The sequence below is a fragment of the Mesoplodon mirus genome, assembly GCF_964341445.2.
Source record: "Mesoplodon mirus genome assembly, chromosome: 6".
Lineage (NCBI taxonomy): Eukaryota > Metazoa > Chordata > Mammalia > Artiodactyla > Ziphiidae > Mesoplodon > Mesoplodon mirus.
In genome coordinates this window covers 35,708,562-35,730,145 of record NC_138982.1, presented here as the reverse complement: position 1 = coordinate 35,730,145, position 21,584 = coordinate 35,708,562, and the positions used below count along the sequence as shown (strand labels likewise).

The following is a 21,584-nucleotide window of genomic DNA, read 5'->3' as shown; positions in this document are numbered from 1 at the left end:
CCGCGGCATGTGGGATCTTCCCGGACCGGGGCACGAACCCGTGTCCCCTGCATCAGCAAGCGGACTCTCAACCACTGCACCACCAGGGAAGCCCAAAAGCAGCTTTCTTATATCATGTTCAGTAAACTAACTGATGTTGAGGTGGGCTTGACTTTTATTTTCCATGTCGTTGTACCATTTCACAGAAGGGTGTTGTGTAAAAAGTGATGCTGGAAGGTGTGTAATAACTTTCAGCAAATTCATAGCTAAGTTTTTTAAAATGTATTTTACAATGTCCATGTTTGTCTATACACAACAAATATTTATGCTCCTCACTAATGCTATATCTTCTAAGATTAATTCCTAGAGGTGGAATTACTGAAGGAATAGAAACATTTTCAGGACTTCTGAAACATTTCGCCAGACTGCCCACCAGAAAAAGACCTCTGCCAGGAATGTGATGATTTATGCCCATTTCTCTGAATGTTGGCACTATAATTCTTACTTACTAAAAAAGTTGAGCATGTTTTTCCTATAAGTTTATTGACCCATTTGTATGCCTTTTGTGAGTATCCCTTTATTAATGTTTGCTGACTCTTTTTTTCAATGATTTCTAAAAGCCAGCTTATAGTGGCTAATAATCCTGTTTATTGTTAGAAACACTTGTTTTCTATTGTACCTTTTTTGTGTCTTTTCTTTATATGTGTGTTTAATTTGGGGGCGGTGTAGTATCTAAGTTTGTTTTGTTTTTGTATATGTGCATACACATTCCCAGCCTGATTTGAGAAACATGCACTTTTATTTTCTCCTAGTTCCTATAGTTAGGATTTCCTTTACTTTCGTGTATGGTGTGAGGTAGATTTGGTTTTCTACGTGCGTGTGCATAAAAGAGAGAGAGAAAGGAACAAGTATTCTTTTATAGGTAAAAGAAAAATACTGTTATCTAGTAATTAATTTTCAGTTAGAATTTGAAAAGGCTGACTTTTTTTTTTTTTTGTACAAGTTAATTGAATAAGAAGACCAGACTTAATTAGCTGAACAACTTTGGCTTTTTATGTTGACTTCACTTAAACAGCTGTATCTTTAGAGACACAGTGTTCAGCTAACATTGGGTAAAAAATGGACAAATCAGTATTCAGGTTTCTTTTTCACCTAGCTTTGAAGTCTTATTTGTATTTATTTTTTTATTGTGGTAAAAATACACATAACATAAAATTTACCACCTTAACCATTTTTGAGTTTACAGTTCAGTGGTATTAAATACATCCACATTGTTGAGCAGCCATTACCACCATCCATCCCCATAACGTTTAGTATAGTAAAACTGAAATTCTGTGCCTATTGAACAGTAACTCACAATTCTCTCCTCCCACCAGCCCATGACAGCCACCATTCTACTTTCTGTCTTTATGATTTTGACTACTCTAAGTACCTCATGTAAGTGGAATCATACAGTATTTGTCTTTTTGAGACTGGTTTACTTCACTTAGCGTACTGTCTGCAAGGTTCATCCATGTTGTAACATATAGCAGAATTTCCTTCCTTAAAGGCTGAATAATATTCCATTTTGTGTGTGTGTGTGTGTGTATATACACATATATATACACCTCATTTTGCTTATCTATCTATCCATTGATAGATACTTGGGTTTCTTCCATGTTTTACCTACTGTGAATAATGCTACTGTGAACACTGGTGTACAAATATTTCTTCAAGACCCTGCTTTCAGTTCTTTTGGGTATATGCCCAGAAGTGGAATTCTTGAATCATATGGTAACTGTATTTTCAATTTTTGAGGAACCACCATACTATTTTCCACAACGGCTGGACTATTTTACATTCCCTCCAATAGTGCGCAAGTGTTCCAATTTCTCTACATCCTTACCAACACTTGTTTTCTGCTTTTTTTTTTTAACCAGTCTTTCTTTTCTTTAATAATTTTTTTATTGAAGTATAGTTGATTTACAACGTTGTGTTAATTACTGCTATACAACAAAGCGATTTAATTATAAATATATATGTATACATTCTTTTTTATTTATATTCTTTTCCATTATGGTTTATCATAGGATATTGAATATAGTTCTCTGTGTTGTACAGTAGGACCTTGGCTTTTTTTAATAGTAGCCATTCCAGTGGTTGTGAGGTGGTACCTCGAGTTTTGATTTGCATTTCTGTAATGATTAGTGATGTTGAGCATCTTTTCATGTGCTTACTGGCTATTTGTATATCTTCTTTGGAGTTCTTGCCCATTTTTGAATTGAGTTGTTTAGTTTTTTGTTGAATTTTAGGAATTTTCTGTATATTCTGGGTATTAATCCCTTATGAGATATGTGATTTGTAAATATTTTCTCCCATTCTGTGGGTTGCCTTTTTACTCTGTGATTAAAGTCATTTGATGCACAAAATTTTTCAGTTTTTATGAAGTCAAGTTTGTCTGTTCTTTCTTTTGTTACTTCTGCCTTTGGTGTCATATCCAAAAACTCATAGCCAAACTCAATGTCTTAAAGCTTTTCCTCTAAGAGTTTTATTGTTTTAGGTCTTACATTTAAGTCCTTGATCCACCTTGAGTTAATTTTTGTATATAGTATTAGGTAAGGGTCCAACTTCATTCTTTTATGTGTGGATATCCAGTTTCTGCAGCACGATTTGTTGTAAAGCTGTCTTTCCCTATTGAATGGTCTTGGCACCCTTGTAAAAAATAAATTTGTGTATGTGAGGGTTTATTTCTGGACTCTCTGTTTCATTCCATTGGTCTGTATGTCTGTCTTTATGTGAGTACCAAACTTTTGATTACTGTAGCTTTGTAGTAAGTTTTGAAATGAGAAAGAGTGAGTCCTTCAGCTTTGTTCTTTTTTTTCATGGTGATTTTGACTATTTGAATCCCTTGAGATCCAAATGAATTTTAGGATGGGTTTTTCTATTTTGTAAAAAATATCATTGGGATTTTGATAGGAATTGGATTAAATCTGTAAATTGCTTTAAGTAGTATTGACATCTTACCAATATTAAATCTTCAACCTATGAACATGGGATGTGTTTCCATTTATTTCTGTTGTTTTTAACTTTTTTTTTTCAGCAGGTCTTTTCATTGCACAAGTCTTTCACTCTAATTATTGCACAAGTCTTTGTAGTTTTCATTGCACAAGTCTTTCACCTTATTTTTTTTGATGCTGTTGTAAATTGAATTGTTTTTGTAATTTTCAGGTTGTGTATAAAATGCAACTGTTTGTGTATAGAAATGCAACTGATTTTTTTTTTTTTTTTTTTTTTTTTTTTCTTTTTGCGGTATGCGGGCCTCTCACTGTTGTGGACTCTCCCGTTGCGGAGCACAGGCTCCGGACGCGCAGGCCCAGCGGCCATGGCTCACGGGCCCAGCCGCTCCGCGGCATATGGGATCCTCCCAGACCGGGGCACGAACCCGTATCCCCTGCATCGGCAGGCGGACTCTCAACCACTGCGCCACCAGGGAGGCCCTGTGCAACTGATTTTTGTGTGTCAACTTTTGTAGGATACAAAGCAGTATCGTACTGCTTTGCTACATTCAGTAGTTCTAACAGCTTTTTTGCTGAGTCTTTATTGATATAAAACAGAGATAATATTACTTCTTCCTTTCTAAGCGGATGCCTTTTATTGTTTCTTCTTGCCTAATTGTTCTGGCTACGACTTCCGGTACCATGTTGAATAGAGGTGGTAAAACTGATCCAAATTAAACACAGTTTACATCCAAGTTTTCCCCTGAAGTTGCAAGCCTTCAACAGACTCCAGAGTTCCAAAATTACATCAGACAGATTATGCCTCTGTAATTATTGTTTAGGTGGGGCAACAGATTCCTGGTGTTTCCTACTCTGCCATCTTTCCAGAGTCTGACTTATTTTTAAAAATCAGATAAGTTTATTAAAATATTGGCATGACTTTAAAATGGAGAACCATTTCTCTCAGACTTTATGTATTAAACTGTAAAAGACATTTTTCATATAGTTAAATATTATGATTTGGGTAGTTATGAAAATCATGATTTGGATTGAACTCATGTTGCTTTTCAGAGTTTCCTCATATTTAATACTTTGCTGTACATTACAGAAATACCGGTATCAGGATGAAGATACGCCTCCTCAAGAGCACATTTCCCCACAAATCACTAATGAGGTGATAGGTCCGGAATTGGTTCATGTCTCAGAGAAGAACCTGTCAGAAATTGAAAATGTCCATGGATTTGTTTCTCACTCTCATATTTCACCAATAAAGGTAAGATAGTAACTTTATTTTGTTGCTATGAATTATTAATTACTTTTGTTACTATTGTAGCTCATGCTTAGAGAGAACTATTTTTTCATGTAGGATTTTCCCCCCTTGATATTTCTGGTTTTGTAATTATAAGGAATTTCATCGTATTTGTTAGCATTCTAAAAACATTTTTAAAAATATATATTATAAATGAATTTTATTCAGTGATATGATCTTTAGGCCTAAGAGTTCTCATGAAGGAAATAACTATTATATTTCAAATACCCACATCAAAATATCTTTAAACGTTAAAAAAATATATTAGTAAGTACAGAAAAAGAGCATTAACAGTATCTTTGAAGTCCAGTGTGTGACTTTACCTGACCCCATCACCTTGTCTCTCCCCTCAGAAATAACCACAGTCCTGGTTTCACATACTTAGATTTCTAAACAATATATTGTTTCTTTTGCCTGTTTTGGTTTTTATATAATTGGCATTATACTGCATCTACTCTCAACCTGCAGTTTTTGATCAACATTATATGCCCGAGATTCATTATCTTCACTGCTCTAGAGTTTTCTATTTTATGAATATACTATAACTTACCTTACTTTTGATGGATGTTAAGTTATTTTTGAATTATTACTAGTATTAAAAATGCTGTTAAAATCATGGGTTATGTATACACATCTTTGTGGATAACACCAGATTATTTTCAAGTGATTCTATAATTTACATTTTCAGCAGCAGTATGTAACAGTTTTAATTGATCTATATTCTCATCAATATTTGGTATTGTTATTTTTGCCATTGTTTTGGGTTTGAATTAGTATCTTACTGTGATTTTAATGTGCATTTCACTATTTGATAATATTGATTGATCATTCAGGTTTCCTATTCTGTGACATACCCTCTCAAGATTTTGTTTCATTTTTGTAATGCATTGTTCTTTTTACTAATTTGTGCAAGTTCTTTATATATTCTGGACAATAATCCTTTGTTAGTTGTATGTATTGTGTATAAGGATCATTTCTTACTCGTAAACCTTGAAGTGGGTTTTGTAATTCTCTTTGAGGGATGATTACATATTACTGGTTAAAAATTGTACTGTATTATATAGTACCAGTCAGATTTCAGTTAATAGTTAGTTTTTCTAGGTATTTGCCCATTTCATACTTACTTTGAAATATTCTCAACATCCTATTATTTTGTTATATCTATAGCATATTTAGGTGTAGCCCCTTTTTCATTCCTAGTATTGTTTATTTGTGCCTTTTTTCCTCTTGATCCTTCTTGCCAAAGGATGATCAATTTCAAAGAACCATGTCTTTTAATAGAGAACAGACTGGTGGTTACCAAGGGGGAGGGGGTTGGAGGAGGGATGGAATGGGAGTTTGGGATTAGCAGATGTAAACTTTTATATATAGAATGGATAAACAACAAGGTCCTACTGTATAGCACAGAGAACTATATATCCTTTGGTAAACCATAATGGAAAAGAGTATTAAAAGTGTATATATATATATATATACACATGTATGTATAACTGAATCACTTTACTGTACAGCAGTATTTAACACAACATTGTAAATCAACTATACTTAAGTAAATAAGAAAAAAAATGTCTAAAAAAATCTCCTGTGCCCCTCCCCCATGTGCTGTCACCTCCATCCCCTTTCATACACACATAAACATGAATATATACACGTTTATGTAATATGTAAATGTGTGGACAGCCTACATATCAATCAAAGATTGTGTTTGGCAGAGGCAGTCTGATCTTACTTTGGGACGCTAAATGAGAGATACACATGGGAAAAAAAATCAGTTGTCTATTAGTGACAGAGACAGTTTTCATTTTATCTTTTCCCCTTTCTCCTCTTATCATTATTATTTTATTTTCTTCTGCTTTCTTTGAGTTTATTCTGTTTGGGTTTTTTCCCCTAGTTTCTCAAGTTGGTTACTTAACTGCATTATCAGCCTTTTCTAACGGTATTTGAATTTGTAAATTTTCCTTTAAATAGCACTTTAGCTGTAACCCACAGGTTTAATATGCAATGTTTATCATAATTCAAACTTTTTCTTTTACTTTCATTATGATTTTTTTCTTTGCCCCATGAGTTATTTAAAAGTATGTTTCTTAATTTTAAACATACGAGACATTTATTCCAACATGTCTTATTTTAGATTTCATTTCTCATCTCATTTTTCCTTCTTCTTAGCTTGGAAGCTATTCTGTTTCTCTTCCTTTAATGGTTATCCTAGAAATTTTTTTTTAAATTTTAATATACATATTTAGCTTACAAAAATTTAGACTCAATATATGTCTTTTACCCTCATTTTGAACAACATAAGAACCTTAGAACACTTGAATTCTAAGCACTCCCTGCTGCTTTATATGCTGTTCTTATCAGCCTATGCCTATTTTCTCTTGACTGAATTAATAAAGCCTGTTTCTTACTTTAGTCGAGAAACCTTCCCAGGTATGTATAATTCTTTTGTTCCTGATATTTTGAATTTTTGATGTTTATGATTGTTACAAATTATCCAAAGGCAATTTGTACACACCCAGCTCCTCAGTCTTTTGGTGGTTGTTTGGTAGTTCTGTGTGTATGCGATTCTGACACAGGCAGACATTTAAACAGACAGTGAGCCACATAACATATTGTGTATAGCCTCTTTAAATGTGATGAAGCCTCAACTTTTTTTTGTTGCATAAAATGCTCACTCTAGGCAAATAAAACAATATTCCAGAGACCAAGATTTTGTTACCCAGAGTTTCCAGACATCTTAGGTATTAAACCTTAAGGTGCCATCTCTAAGGGTATAAGCTTCTTCAGAGTCTGTCTTTCCCTTATGCAAGGGTGGATTGTGTCCAATTTAGCCAATCCATATAACTGAAATACAATGGATTTCACCAGTGAAAGCCCACTTCATTCATTATGATAATTGGCAAACTTTTGGTGTTGATCAAAGATTAACATAACAAATATCTTATAGCAGCCATTCACTTTATAACTAAATGTTAGCTGATCAGTCTAGGAATGTTAATTCCTGATTAGGACAACTGACTGTCCATAGTAATGGTTCTCAGTTGTGGTGGGATATCGGAACCACCTAAAAAGGTTTTAAAATTTATATCTGAGTGCCATCTCAGAGATTGTGATTTAATTGGTCTGGGGTATAGTCTGGCTTTGGAGAGTTTTACAAGTTCTCCAGGTGTTTCTAGGGGATAGCCACTGTTGAGAAGTACTGCACTAGAACCTAGCTTAATTGAACCACCATACATATATTTCTTTACTGTCTGTCTTGAAGTATTTTAAAGTAAATTTCTGACATCTCTTTATTTAATCCTCACTCTGCAGTGAGACTTAAGTGTTTCTAGTTATTGAGTGAGAAAGCATTATTACTTTTTTAAGATTCTCACTTGCTTCCTTAATTTGACTCTTTTTCCCTTGATTTCCTTACCATAAGAGAATTAAGTGAATTTTGCCTGATTCTTTTGGTATCTGCTTTAAAAATGCTCTTGTCCTTTGCATACAGTTAATTATTACATGTTAAAGGATTATGTCTCCCATAGCATTTCCCCCCCACCAGGGCTTTTTAAAGACAAATTTGACGGAGGCTTATTTAAAAGAGTATGTTATTGAGATTAAAATATTCTTTTACTAACAGTTATAAAACACATCTTTTTCACATTTTATCTTTTCTGCAATTGATACACATCTTATAGTTGCTGGTGTTATACTATTGCCTTAGTGCAGTGGCAGTTTGAGTATTTGTATGCAAATCTTTGACAAATTTGGTTAAGATCAAGAAAGTACTAGCCTCAAAGCATCTTAGTGTACTGTGGTAATAATTCAGCTGGTCTCATTGAAAAGCAGCTGGATCTATCCATCCTTACATGCCATTCTCTTGCTCCTTTTCATTTTGTTTTCTTTTATTAGATATTAACAGCATCAATCTCTGAAACAGTTATAAATATAAGTTTCTGATGCAAATTGGTAGAGCAGTTGGGTATCATCATCGTATTCCCCCTTTGGCTTGCTGGCTCTCTGATTTATATCTGGGTACTGAACAGATAAGGATTTTCATTTCCAGTAGAAGAAATTATCTAATTTCTCCTTCATCTGTTTCTAAATCATACTTTACATCTTACTTTTTTAAATGTGAGTTTTTTCCTATTATAAACTTGTTTTACACATTTTCCCATGTTAAATTTTTTAAAAACTTGATATGTAAGTTTTTACATAGTATATTGGTACCTTAACTTGCTGAACACTTCTGGTCTTCGCTATTTGTTATTTCCATTTTTACTAAGTTTTGTAAAGAAGGCTGCAGTGAATCATCTTGGGCCGTAAAAAGTATGTTTGGTTGTTTTCTTAGGATGGATTTCCAGAAGTCAAATTACTGGGTCAGAAATCTTGATAGGCTGGACTTTTGACAAACTGTATTCTGATACAATTGTAATTTAAGAATTATTAAAGCTGCCCCATTTGGGGTATTTCTTCCTGCTTCTCCTATCTCATGCATAGATTAAAATTTGAGGAGTGAGCATAGGATTGGGGTAGTGTAATAGCAAAATGGTTAGGATTACTTTAACTTCCTGTTAGAGAACCAAATTTTTAAAAAATAACTTTGTTTTGACATAAGGCAAGTTTTAATGTTTTTAAAATTTTTTCAAATAACTGCAAATGTTTTAGGAAGCTCAACAATGGAATATATTTTATTTAAAATATAAATAAGATTACCAGATTAGCAGTCTTTTTTTAGAAACAAAAAAGCTAATATAAGGAGCTTTTCCACTTTTATAGTATTATGGTTTGGAATGAAGCAAGTAACTGTTGTACTATACATAGAACCCAGTATATGAATTATTATTTTTGTAATTTGAAAAATTATCTTTGAATAGTAGCAGTTTGCTGAGTGGAATGTAAATTAGGCACTGCTTCGTTCTTCACAGTTCTTGTAAAAGCTAATAGAAAAATAAGATTAATAGATGATTGCTTTAAAAATCAACAGAATATTAGTTTTGTTTATCAGATAACATGCATTTAGCATTTATTAAACATCTATGTTAGGGCTTCCCTGGTGGAGCGGTGGTTGAGAGACCGCCTGCCGATGCAGGGGACACGGGTTCGTGCCCCGGTCCGGGAAGATCCCACATGCCGCGGAGCGGCTGGGCCCGTGAGCCATGGCCGCTGAGCCTGCGCGTCCGGAGCCTGTGCTCCACAGCGGGAGAGGCCACAACAGTGAGAGGCCTGCGTACCACAAAAAAAAAAAAAAAAACATCTATGTTAGTAAGTTTGTTAGACTTCAGTGACTGGTATTTTTTATGGAGAGATAGTTATAACACGGTATGATGTAACATGAAAAAATAAAGAGAAATTAAATTTTTGAAGTATTGTAAAAAACAAAGTTGATATTTGGACAAGGTGTTGAAGGATGTATACAATATGCTAATTCAGAGGAGAAGGCAGTTACTGGAGAAAATAAGTACAGTAGGAGGCTGATAGTCTGAGGAGACTGTAAAAATGCAGAAAAGTTCATTGTATTGTAGTTGATGTTTAGGATGGTTGTTAGGAAATGAGGACAAGGTGTGAAGGACCTTGATCCTGAGCTGATGAGTGGGCTTATGAAGGGTTTGCCACCATGAAACATGCTGTGAAATAATCTGTCAGGGTCTTGTAGTGCTAGTGCTGATTCTCATTACTGAAGTAATGAATGAAATAAGATAGAGATTGAAAGTTACTTTATTCAGGCCTTAGCATAAAACATAAAAGTAACTATGATTTGGACTTCCCTGGCGTCCAGTGGGTTAAGACTCCGTGCTTCCACTACGGGGGGCACGGGTTTGATCCCTGGTCAGGGATCTAAGATCCTGTATGCCACGTGGCACAGCCAAAGAAAAAATAATAAAGTTTTTTCAAAAAGTAATTATGATTTAGGACTCGAAAAGGGGAAGTTTCTTGCCAGTGCTAGACAGTTTCAAGAAAGAAATCGGTGATATAATGGTGAAAAACCATAATGTGGAAGAAAAGGACACAGTGGGTAAATTCTTGTGGTATATGAAAATATTTAAAAGTAAGCTTCAATTCTAAACAGTTCTAAATATAGTAGTATGGTACTAATAAGAACAGTGTCAAGATTCCTAAAACTGAAAATGATCTAAGAATTAGGAAAAATGGTCAGAACAGTAAATTGAACAAGTAAACAAACAAAACCTCAGCCTTTTTCAAAATAGATTTAAATCTAGATGAAGTGACAAGGGTGACATGGCTTAGTGTGGGATGTTGCAATGGTCATTGAATAAAAGAGTTCATATTTTGCTTTTGTCTTCAATGATGGAAAATTATGTTTAAACTAATATGTGCAAAGTAAATGTAGTTACAAGGGGCTTGAAACTGAAGACAGAACAGGGTATGTGAACAGATAATTATTTTAAATAAGTGAATCTTCTAGCCTGCACACATTTCATCCAGTAGTACTGAGGATACTATCAAATGAAATCACCAGCAGCAACTGGTAGTTTTTCAAATATTGTGAGAAATGGAGGTAGCAGAAGAATGGATATAAGCAAACATATGCCTGTTGAACTAAATGCTACAGGAAGAGAATCTTTCCTATTTTGAGTGCATACTGAGTGCTTTGTTGAAGTCAACTTTGTTTTTACAGCTCTGGAATATATTAAAATACTTTTGAATTTTATCTTTTTGGATGACCCTGGAGTACTAAGTTGAGCACACAGTTTGCATACAATTTGACCACTAGATGGCGCTCATACAGAAGCGATTTGTATATATATGATCAGTTTTTTCTAGATAAATAACAAATCTATGTTATCAATCTTCTTAGTCTTGTCTTAACTTAGTATAGCTGCATGTTTTGAAATTTAATAGGCCATATTATAAAAATAAAAAGGTAAGGAAAATGCTTGTTGCATTTACAGTATGTTGGCTTTGTGGTTACTTAGTAATTTTTTTCCTAATATTTTAGAGTTTCAATATTGTTTTTCCTCTCATCCTTCAACCTTTTAAAATTTTTCACTAAAATTACTTAATCATTGCTTTTGTTACTATACCTGAAGACTTCTGAGTTTATTTGCAAGTTTGGAAAAGGGTACAAATAATTGAGGGCCTATCCTATATAAATTTTTGAACTGTCTTTACTTCCATTTAATGTTATAAAATAAACATTTCTAACAGTCATACCTTTTTCATAATCATATTTAAAGTATGTAATCACTAAATGGATGTACTTAGTTTACTTACGCTTTCTTTTACTGTTTAGAGTTCTGCTATAGATATTATTACCATTCTGTGAAAAAGAAAAACTACAGAAAAAAGAATGTTAGGTGCAGAGTATTGCTCAGTGGTAGAGTATTTGCAGAAAAAAAATGTCCATTCTTTGTATATCATATTAAAATCTTAATAGTGTTCTTTTTGGTGATTTAAACGTTGTGTAGTAGTTTTTAAAATTCACTATTTTAAATAGACTTTCCAGGTTCTATAATGAATTTAAATTTTGGTTTAATGGAATAGAGTTTATATTTCAGATATGTGACATGGGTATGGTTATTCTAAAGCAGAGATCGGTGAGGAGTTGGTTGCCTCTGCTTCCCAATCAAATCATATGAAACCAATTGTGATTTAGGTACATATATGGTTTTGTATGTGTGTATTGACTGTTGCGCAATTGATGAGATGATCCTAGATTTCCGTAGCTCAGGTAATGGGACATTTTTATAAAAAAGCCTTTCTCAAAACTCAAAGTTGTTTTCTTGATGTCAGTGGATTTGAATAGGAAATTTATATATTGAGAAGTATTTCTTCTCTGTACTCGGGATATATGGGATGGAACATTCATCAACTTTCGATTGTTCCCAAGCTCTTTGGCTCTCTAGCATAAGAAATCATTGTATACGAATGACTTACTCTTCCATCTGTGTTGGTACTGTTTGCAACTTGAGTAGGATATTTGCATTCAACATTCATTTTCGGTATTCTTATCCACGACTTCCCTGGTGGTCCAGTGGTTAAGAATCTGCCTTCCAGTGCAGGGGACGTGGATTTGATCCCTGGTTGGGGAACTAAGGTCCCACATGCCACAGGGCGACTAAGCCTGTGCACCACAACTACTGAACCCGCACCCTCTGGAGCCCTCATGTGCTGGAGCCTGCATGCCACAACTAGAGAGAAGCCTGCACGCTGCAACAAAGACCCAGTGCAGCCAAAATTTTAAAAATAAAAATATCCTCATCCTTACAAATCCAGAGTAACAGAATCTATATAAATTCTAAGGTTCCCCCTCCCACCCTGGCTTTCCATCATATACAGATCAAGCAAGACACATATTTGGGGGCCAAACCAATTATTAGAGCATTTGTATAAACCACACTAATCAGTTCTTTATTAAGTACCTGGTCCATAGTAAAATTTATTTTTAGGATGTTTTATTTTTTTTTCCTTTAGAGAGGATTCTTAGTTCTCTGTCTACCCTTAGTGTTTTCCTCTAGTCCCCTATCCCCAAATAGATAAGATCAATCTGTGTCGGGCCGTAAAACTGCCAGCTACTGTCTGCACAGTTCTTGGGAAGAAGCAAACTTTGCTATAATCTGTCACAAAACATCTTACTTCCAGAAGTCCCACATGACTCTCAGCCCTTCTTGGGCGTGTGTTTGTATCTTAGAGACGGAATCATAGAGACAGTGTTCACATCTTTTCTTGCCAAATCAGGATTTGCAGTAGTCCTAGAGGTTGTAGTTTGCCAATGCTACTTTCCAGTAGACTGCATTTAGTTGGTGCTGGTAAGCAAAAGCAAGCAAGATTTTGTTGATCCTCATTCATGGCTGAGGTTGGGGATTATGGTGTACTTACATCAACTTAAAAATTGAATTACTCAACTATTAGTAAGTTATCAAGTAGCATTTTTATTCATATATTGTTTTTAATGGCGATATGTTGTGTTATATACTAACGTAGCATAGTATTAAGAGGACAGACTTAGGAATCTGTGGTTCTCAAACTTGAGGGTGCTTAAGAGTCTCTTAGGGGGGCTTTTCAAAAATGAAAATTCCCAGATCTCCCTTACCCCTAAAAATTCTGATGGGAAGGGGATATCAGTCTGTATTTTTTTAAACCAGCACTGGAGGTGATTCTGAGGTGGACTACTGTGTTGAGAAACACAGACCTAGATATTAGATGTTAGAAAGTATCTATTTAGCAATCAAACAGTATTATTTTTTGAACCAGAGTATTATTTATGTCATGTTGGATAAAATATGTTTTACTGGCTATAAAACAAAAAATTTACGTTTAATTCTTCTGAATTTTTACAAATTCATAACTTGGTAATCTTAATGTTTATAACATAGAGAGATGATGCTGATAATAGCGCTTTTTTATCACAAAAGTCCCAGAAGCCAAATACTTATTTAGCTAATTATTCTATTTCTGTCTTCAGATTCAATTAATCAAAGCATTTAAAACCAATATGTTAAATAAAATTATCAAGTTACATTCCAAATGGATTTCTGTCATTAGATCCTCAGAGTTTAATGTAGACAGTACCTTTTAAAACCTTAGTGCTATTTAATGTAAGTGCCTTCCTGATGTAGAAATTTATATGTGAATAGAAAGATTCCTTTAGTAAAATTGTTTTAAACAATCAGAACTATCGGCAGAGAGAATCCTCTTGTATTTTTAAATTCAGTTCATATTTATAATTTATATAAGCAGCGAAGATGCCATTGGATTTTACTTCAGACTGTGATTGAAACTTGGTAATCCAGGGTTTCTCCACCCAGTGCATTAAATCAGGCAGCCCCAAAGGGTCTTGGTAGTCCAGTGTTTATAACATCCTTCTTTACCTGCTAATCGACCTCACTTCCTGGATTTCAGTCCGTCTAGTTATCAGCTAACAAAAGAACAGCTTTGCCTGCAGACGCTGGTGAAAAAATAATCATGAGAAAGAAAACCACCTTATGTCGTCTTTTTTGTCTAGAAATATAAACTCAGCCATCATACAGCTAACAGGTACAGAGGGAAGATACAAGCTCTTTCATGGGAAGAAATTACAGAGAAAATGAGCATCATTTCTCAAGGTTTTTATTTTCCCTGATCTACAAGTGATGCTGCTGTAATCCTAGCTGCAGTTTTTACCGATCATTCACCACTCAGCAGCTGCTAGAGAAGTAAGACTGCTTGGCAACCACCTGCAGGGCTGCAGAGATGAATTACATTTTCGGGAACAACACACTTCTGTACTCCCGCGCCAGTCGAGGAGGCAATACTAGCTCTAGCCATGGCTCAGTAGGCCCAAAGCAGAAACACTGGGCAAAAAAGGGCTCATCAGATGAACTGCAAGCTGAGCCAGAACCTTCACGCTGGCAGCAGATAGTTGCATTTTTCACTCGAAGACACAGCTTTATTGACTGCATCTCGGTAGCCACCAGCTCCACCCAGGTAACATACCACTTGTTGAAATTATTTTCGGTTCATGTTGCTTTGCAAAAATGTATTAGTATAGATTTCTTATTATTAAAACATAGTCTTGTGCCCTGAAACCTTGGATACGCAGAAATGTATGTTTTCAGTCCATCTATGCAGGTCTTTAGTGTGAAAGGGGAAACAAAAATATTTTCCCTTTTGCTCTTATGTAATGCCAAACAAAACAGTCTCAGATTCTGTTGAATGACTTCTCTAAAAATATAAAGCCATTCATACATAAATTAAAATGTAAATTAATAATGCTTGTCTCCTTACTTTCAGATTGTGTTAAATGCTATAAAGTATGATGTTTGACCAAAGAAAATACCTGTTTGTGTAGCTTTTATATGTCATTAGATAACCTCAGGAGATTGTTATAGTAAAGGAACAGAAGATAATTTGAAATATTTTTATTTTCTAGTGTTTTGAGTATAGATTAAACTGAATACAGTTGGCTTTTGTATATACTAATATCTTAAAACTATTACATTATGGTTTATTCAAGGGATTTAATGAATCCTTCCATTTCTATAAATATATTATCTAGGGTTAATTGGAAAGCAGTAAACTTGTGTAATTACATGATTATAGGAATATTTTATCAAATATTCAATTGACAGTGTAAGGAGCTGAGCAAACACTAAAAGTCCTCAAATTAAAAAAAAATCACATAAAACCACTTCTTTTTGAGGAGTGAGTATTAAAAATATAAGGAAAATATAAAGTTAGCCATAATTTGAGTGAAATACCTATTATTTGGTATTAAAGGAGGGTTGGGGGAATATTTTTAGTTTAAAACATTTTTAATAGATATTCAACTTTAGTAAAAATGAAAGCATAAGAATTAGTCTAATTTAAAAAACAAGGTGAGAATGCTTTTGTCCTTTAAATTAAAATGTATACACATACCTTAGGGCCTTTAAAAAATAAATTCCTTTAAAACCATCTTTTTTTTTTTTTTTAGTAATTAGAAGCAGCACAGTAAGTATAAAGTAACTGTCAACAGCTTCTTCTTGTTTTTGGTTACTAGAATTTTCTTTAAATAGTTTTTATTTTTAAGTAATGTCAAATTTCTTAAGTAAAAATATTCTACTTGTTTTTTCTTAGATGTTTGAGAGGGATGGAATTACTGGGCTAGGGAGAGTCATAAATAGTTTTTATGTAGGCAGTGAGGTTACTTATAATCAAAACTTATTCAGAGGCAATGATTGATTTAACTCTTAGATTGAATACCACCCCAAGAATTTAACTAACTTGATTTTGACTACAATTACATATACCAAAAAGGGACACAGAGACTAAAGCTTGGCATTGTTGTTCATTCTGTGTTAGTATTAAGTGATATTTTTCCATTGTCAATAAGAAAGATCTGTTAAAAACTTCAAATACACACAACTATATGTATATATACACACACAACCAATGATATATAATTCATCTTGTAAAAGGCATACAAATGAAAGACAAGCAAAATAGTTTACATATAAAACTATTGAAACCATGGAATTACATTATAGTTACTTAGGAGTTGGGCCGAAAAGTTACTCTTGTATTGCACTTAAATAGCCACAATTTTAATAAAAACTCTATTTGCAGTTGATCCTACAAAGCCATTTAAAATTTTATCTTCCTCCCATTTGGTTCAGATCACTTGTGTATACTGAAAAATTACTATTTTTCTTTCAGCCCTCTTTCTGTTACTTATTTTGTCTTTTTCATTATCTTTGTATTTCATATCTATAAATGTAGACTTTAGGTCAGAGTTTTAGCTTTTATTTCTCCAGCTCTGGAGGACCAACATATCATTTTTCATTCTATGTTTTTTTTCTCACTAATGAGTTGGAAATTTTATATATCCAAGTCTTTTGTTGTAACTCACTGGAATTTATTTTACAGGATAAAATATAATAGGACTGAGAATGTTAGGCGTATTTAGATTTTAGTTGATGCTAGGATACATTTTTCTGTTTCATTTACTGACTCATGGCTAGCAGTTTTATTTTGTAACATAAGAGGATTTTTATATTGTTAAAAACAAAGTAGATTAATGAAATTTTAGTTTATTGAGCATGTGCTATATACCTATGAATATATATGTATGATAGTGTTTTGTTCTGTCAGTGATAAATAGCAAAAGTGATTACCAGGTCTCCTGTTTCACTATTGTCAGAAATATTCTTTTCTAAGATTGGATAGCAAGATTAACTTTGAATCTAATTCCTTATAACTATGATGCATGGTACTTTTAGCAGTTTGGAGAGTTGTTATTAAATGCAGTTTTAGTAATTTGAAAGTAATTACTCTGATTTAATATCCCACCAAATAGCCTCTATAAATAAAAAATAAAATTTACTTACTTTACAGATTCACTTAAATTGCTCATCTGTTTAAGATATGTGTGTTCACAACTAAGATTTTGTGTCAGATTCTACTGTAATATGTGGAACTTAGTAGGAAGTCATTAATATTTTTAAATGTTAGGGAAGCCAAGTGGTTATAAATTTCTGCAGGACCCCAGCTTCTAGGATGGGACTTGCCATGTAGTTGGTGCTCAGTAAATGTTTATGGAATTGATTGATTAATTACCATTTCAGTCACCTGAAACCTTGTTAGCTCATGGCCTTCTGAAATAATGGCACCTAACCTGAAACCTCTTGGGTACCTATATTTATCGGATTCACTCTATTGCCGTCATACATGCCTTTGATTCTTCACAGTAGCCCATCTCTTCCTCCACTTCCCTTTTCTTCCCCTCCATTCTTCAGATTTTCTTCAAGCCGCACAAACCCCCCATGTACCTGATTTCCTCACCCCTTTGAATCTTTACCCATGATGATAACCATACAGCTTAAAGACTATGTCTAATTTTTGTCATTTGGCTGTATCCCAAAAGTTTACAATGTGAGGTTTTATTGTTTGTTTGTTTTTAATGTTAAACTAAGATGAGTTTCTTGTGAATTATTTTACTTTGGTGTAAGGTTTTCTGTTTTGAGCTTCATACTACTTATGTTCTTAATTTTGAATAGTCATTATAATATAGAAAATGTGGGCTACTCATTGTCAAGCCCTCCTCAGTTCCTCACTTCACCCTTCTTCCTGTTCTTGTATTTATGATCCTTTGATGCCAGTCTGCTCTGTCCTGTTTAGTGATGCAGCTCTGTTAAATCCAAGGCCAATTTTTATATTCAACAGGGCCATAAAGAACTCTAGCACAATACTTCTAGACTTTGCTACTTGATTATCTCCTAAGTAAAAGGAGATAATTGGTGATGTCAGTGTTTATTAACAAAAATAGTAGTCATATATAAACTTTGAACAGCTGTAACGTGGTAGGTCACTTCGAATGTGTATTTGGCAATTGTTCCCATGTTTTGCATTACTTCAAAATCCCTATTGTGGGTCATTATAGATATTCAAATAGAATTTCCCCCCTCCCCCAGACAATTGACATGCCAAATTAAGCTGAAAACAGCAAAATTCTCTTCCTAGGAGTGAATGGAACAGGCATAATGACTTATAATTTAAGCAGAACAATAAAATTTTAACAAGAGTGAATATTAGCCACATGAATTGAATAATCTGCTTTTTAGAGGAAAAAACTCTGTCCTAGATCAAAATACAGGAAAACACTGTTCAGATAGATGCCCACTGTTCAGATACCAGAAAAATAAATAGGCTAATTTGTATGAAAAGAATACTATTTGTCCTAAACAGGTACCTTCTGGAGTAGAAAGGATTTAATTTTTAGAGCTATGCATTGGTTATATTGTCCGCAAATGAAGATAATAGCATCAACTTCATTGAGTTAATCGTATTAAATGATTAAATGCATGTAACACTTAGAACAGTGCCTGGAAGCTATTATTATTATTATTTTATTTTTATATTGCTTAATTTTAATAGTCTTCGACAAATTCAAATTAGATAATTAGGAATTACAGTATCTAGGATGGTGCAGTTCATTCAGACATTCAGTAAATAGTGTTGACTGAATAAGTTCCTGTGAGTGCAGGCTGTACAGTTTTTAAAGAACCACATATCTCAACACCTTCAATTGCAGGATATAAAGGAGGGACCCCAAAGAGCACCTCAAATTCTTGGTGAGACACCAATTTCCTGACCTTGCCTTCCCGCCCAACACTCCCTTCTGCAAATGCTAAACCAGTCACAAGTAGACAACTAAATTTAACTGATTACCCACCTTTTACCAAGCATACCATCAGGACATCTTAATCACTAAAAAAAGTTGAAGCCTTGGGGCTTCCCAGGTGGCGCAGCGGTTGAGAGTCTGCCTGCCGATGCAGGGGACACGGGTTCGTGCCCCGGTCCGGGAAGATCCCACATGCCGCAGAGCGGCTGGGCCCATGAGCCATGGCCACTGAGCCTGTGCCTCCAGAGCCTGTGCTCCGCAACGGGAGAGACCACAATAGTGAGAGGCCCGCATACTGCAAAAAAAAAAAAAAAAAAAAAAAAAAAAAAAAAAGTTGAAGCCTTCCAGATCACCTTCACTTAATTTCCTTATCTCTGTTTGACGCTGGTATATCTCCAATATGTTTTAAACTCCCATTTATCTGTGACCTCCCAATTTCTTTCACTCTGCCCTTTGGAACTCCCAGTTCGTGATCAGCAAAATTTCCTTTTTCCTCAAACTCTTCTGTGATTGTTCATCTCACCTTTTTTTCTCTCATAGAAACCTGGTGTTCCTCCGAGAGTACTGTTTTTTCTTTAGCCCTCACAAAAAGTGTAATTTTTATCTGTCATATCCCATGTACCTTGGGACCAACAAGTGGAGTTGATGTCTTCCTTGCTTATCATTGGTATTTATGGATGATTGTACCTCCTTCCTTTTAAAAATGTATATATCATCAGACAGTATTTTCTACTTCCCCTCCTTGTCTAGTCATCTGCATCTTTCACAGTCACTCCTACTCCTTGATGATTTGAACTGTCTTTTCTCTGTCCACTATTCATGTAATCATTCTTAAGTGATTTTCAGTATCCTGGTGTGATCCTTCCAAAATTTTGACTTCTCAGTTCTTTGATATCCTTGCCTCTAGGAGTCTATTTTTTCTTTCACTTGAGTGACCTGCTGAAATGGTCATATTCAAGACCTCATTACCATTGACTGAACCACTTACAAAATCTCAGCTGCAAGCATTTCAAACTGACTAGCACTTCCTTTCTTTTCAGCTCACCTCCCTTACAACAATTTTTTTTTACCCTTTAAAGACCTTCAGCCCAACTTTTTATTACCTGTCACTTCTTTCATGCTCTCACTTCCCTCCTTGCTTTGCTCACATTCCTTGGTCCGTGACTATAAACACTGCCTTTCATAATCTTACCTCTCTTGCTCCTCTGTCACTTCATTGGTAAGATCTAACCTTGGTTAACTGCAACTCTGCCTCCTCCACATCAGCTCCAAAGCTGCCCATTAAACTTCCAGTACCTGTTTCCTGGCCCTCATTCTCAACTGATGGTCTTATTCTGTATTCCATCCTGTTAAAATAAATGATCCATTTGTGTTCTTAAATCTCACCCTTCACTTCTGTACTAGATCTTCATTTTTGACTGTTCAGGGACTTGTGAAATTCTCTCTTCTCTTCATTGCATTGTCCGTCTTTCCCTCCATACTGGATTATTCCCATCAGCCTACATACCTGCTAAAATACCTTTCATTAAAACAACCAGCCAGAACCCCTCTAGGAGTATAGACTGTCACATCCAATGGTTAGTTCTCAATCTTTATTTTACTCGACCCCACAACAGCTTTTTACACAACTAACTGCTCTCTCCTTTAAATTCTTTTCTCCTTTGACTCTTGAACACCATTCTCCTGATACTCTCCCTACCTCAGTTTCCTTTGCAGTATCCTCCTCCTCTTCTTACCGCTAATAGTTAGAGTAACTCAGGGCATCAGTCCTTGAACTTCTCTCTCTTTTTTTTTTTTTTTTTTTTTTTTGCGGTACGTGGGCCTACTCACTGTTGTGACCTCTCCCGTTGCAGAGCATATGCTCCAGACGTGCAGGCTCAGTGGCTATGGCTCACGGACCTAGCCGCTCCGCGGCATGTGGGATCTTCCCAAACTGGGGCACGAACCCGTGTCCCCTGCATCGGCAGGCAGACTCTCAACCACTGCGCCACCAGGGAAGCCCGTAGGGGGGTTTTTGTTTTTTGTTTTTGCGGTATGCGAGCCTCTCACTGTTGTGGCCTCTCCCGTTGCAGAGCACAGGCTCTGGACGTGCAGTCTCTTTTTACACTCATATTTCAGGTGATCTCATCCAGGTGCCTTTAAATACATCAGTACTCATACCTTCAGTCCAGAGCTATTCCCCGTACACTAGACTTATGTATCTGGCTTTCCTACTCAGTATCTCCACTTGGATTAAGTATCTGAAAGTTAACATGTCAAAAACAGAGTTTCTAATTTTATTGTTCTCCCCCATCTTCATTCAGTGTACCAGTCACTGAGATGCTGAATATAAAAACCCTTGGAATAATCTTCTGTTCTTTTTCCCTTTGCTCCACATGCAATTTAATAGCAAATTCTGAGAGGGCTCTGTGTTTAGAATATATTATAATCTAACCACTTTTCACCACTTCTACAACTACTAATTCAACTTATTTAATTTGTTGCCTGAACTATCGCAGTAGATATCTATCTGGTCTCCCTAGCTCCATTCTTTACTCTCACCAGTCTGTTCTTCACCCAGCAGCCAGAGTCATCCTTACAGAATGTCAGTTCTTGTCAGTACCTTGTTTTTACTCTCCCGTGGCTTCCAATTCGATATATAATAAAATCCTAAATCCTTCTTTACCATAGTTCAAAAGGCCCTTTATTATCTAGCCCCTGGCAGTACCTCTAATCCCATTTCCTACTGCTCCCTCAATTA

At 35.0% G+C, this 21,584-nt stretch overlaps 1 protein-coding gene across 10 annotated transcripts in view; it reads left to right on the top strand.

The window, feature by feature from the left end:
• Positions 1–21,584, top strand: part of DLG1 (discs large MAGUK scaffold protein 1) — a 288,677-nt gene that overhangs the window by 103,589 nt on the left and 163,504 nt on the right. For 9 of the 10 annotated variants that reach the window (XM_082625021.1, XM_082625022.1, XM_082625027.1 and 6 more), the window contains one exon: positions 4,063–4,227. In XM_082625021.1, coding sequence (XP_082481147.1) covers positions 4,063–4,227 — 165 coding nt within the window. Of the gene's footprint in view, positions 1–4,062; positions 4,228–14,299; positions 14,671–21,584 lie in introns of those variants that run through there. The other variant, XM_082625019.1, reaches the window with a different exon arrangement.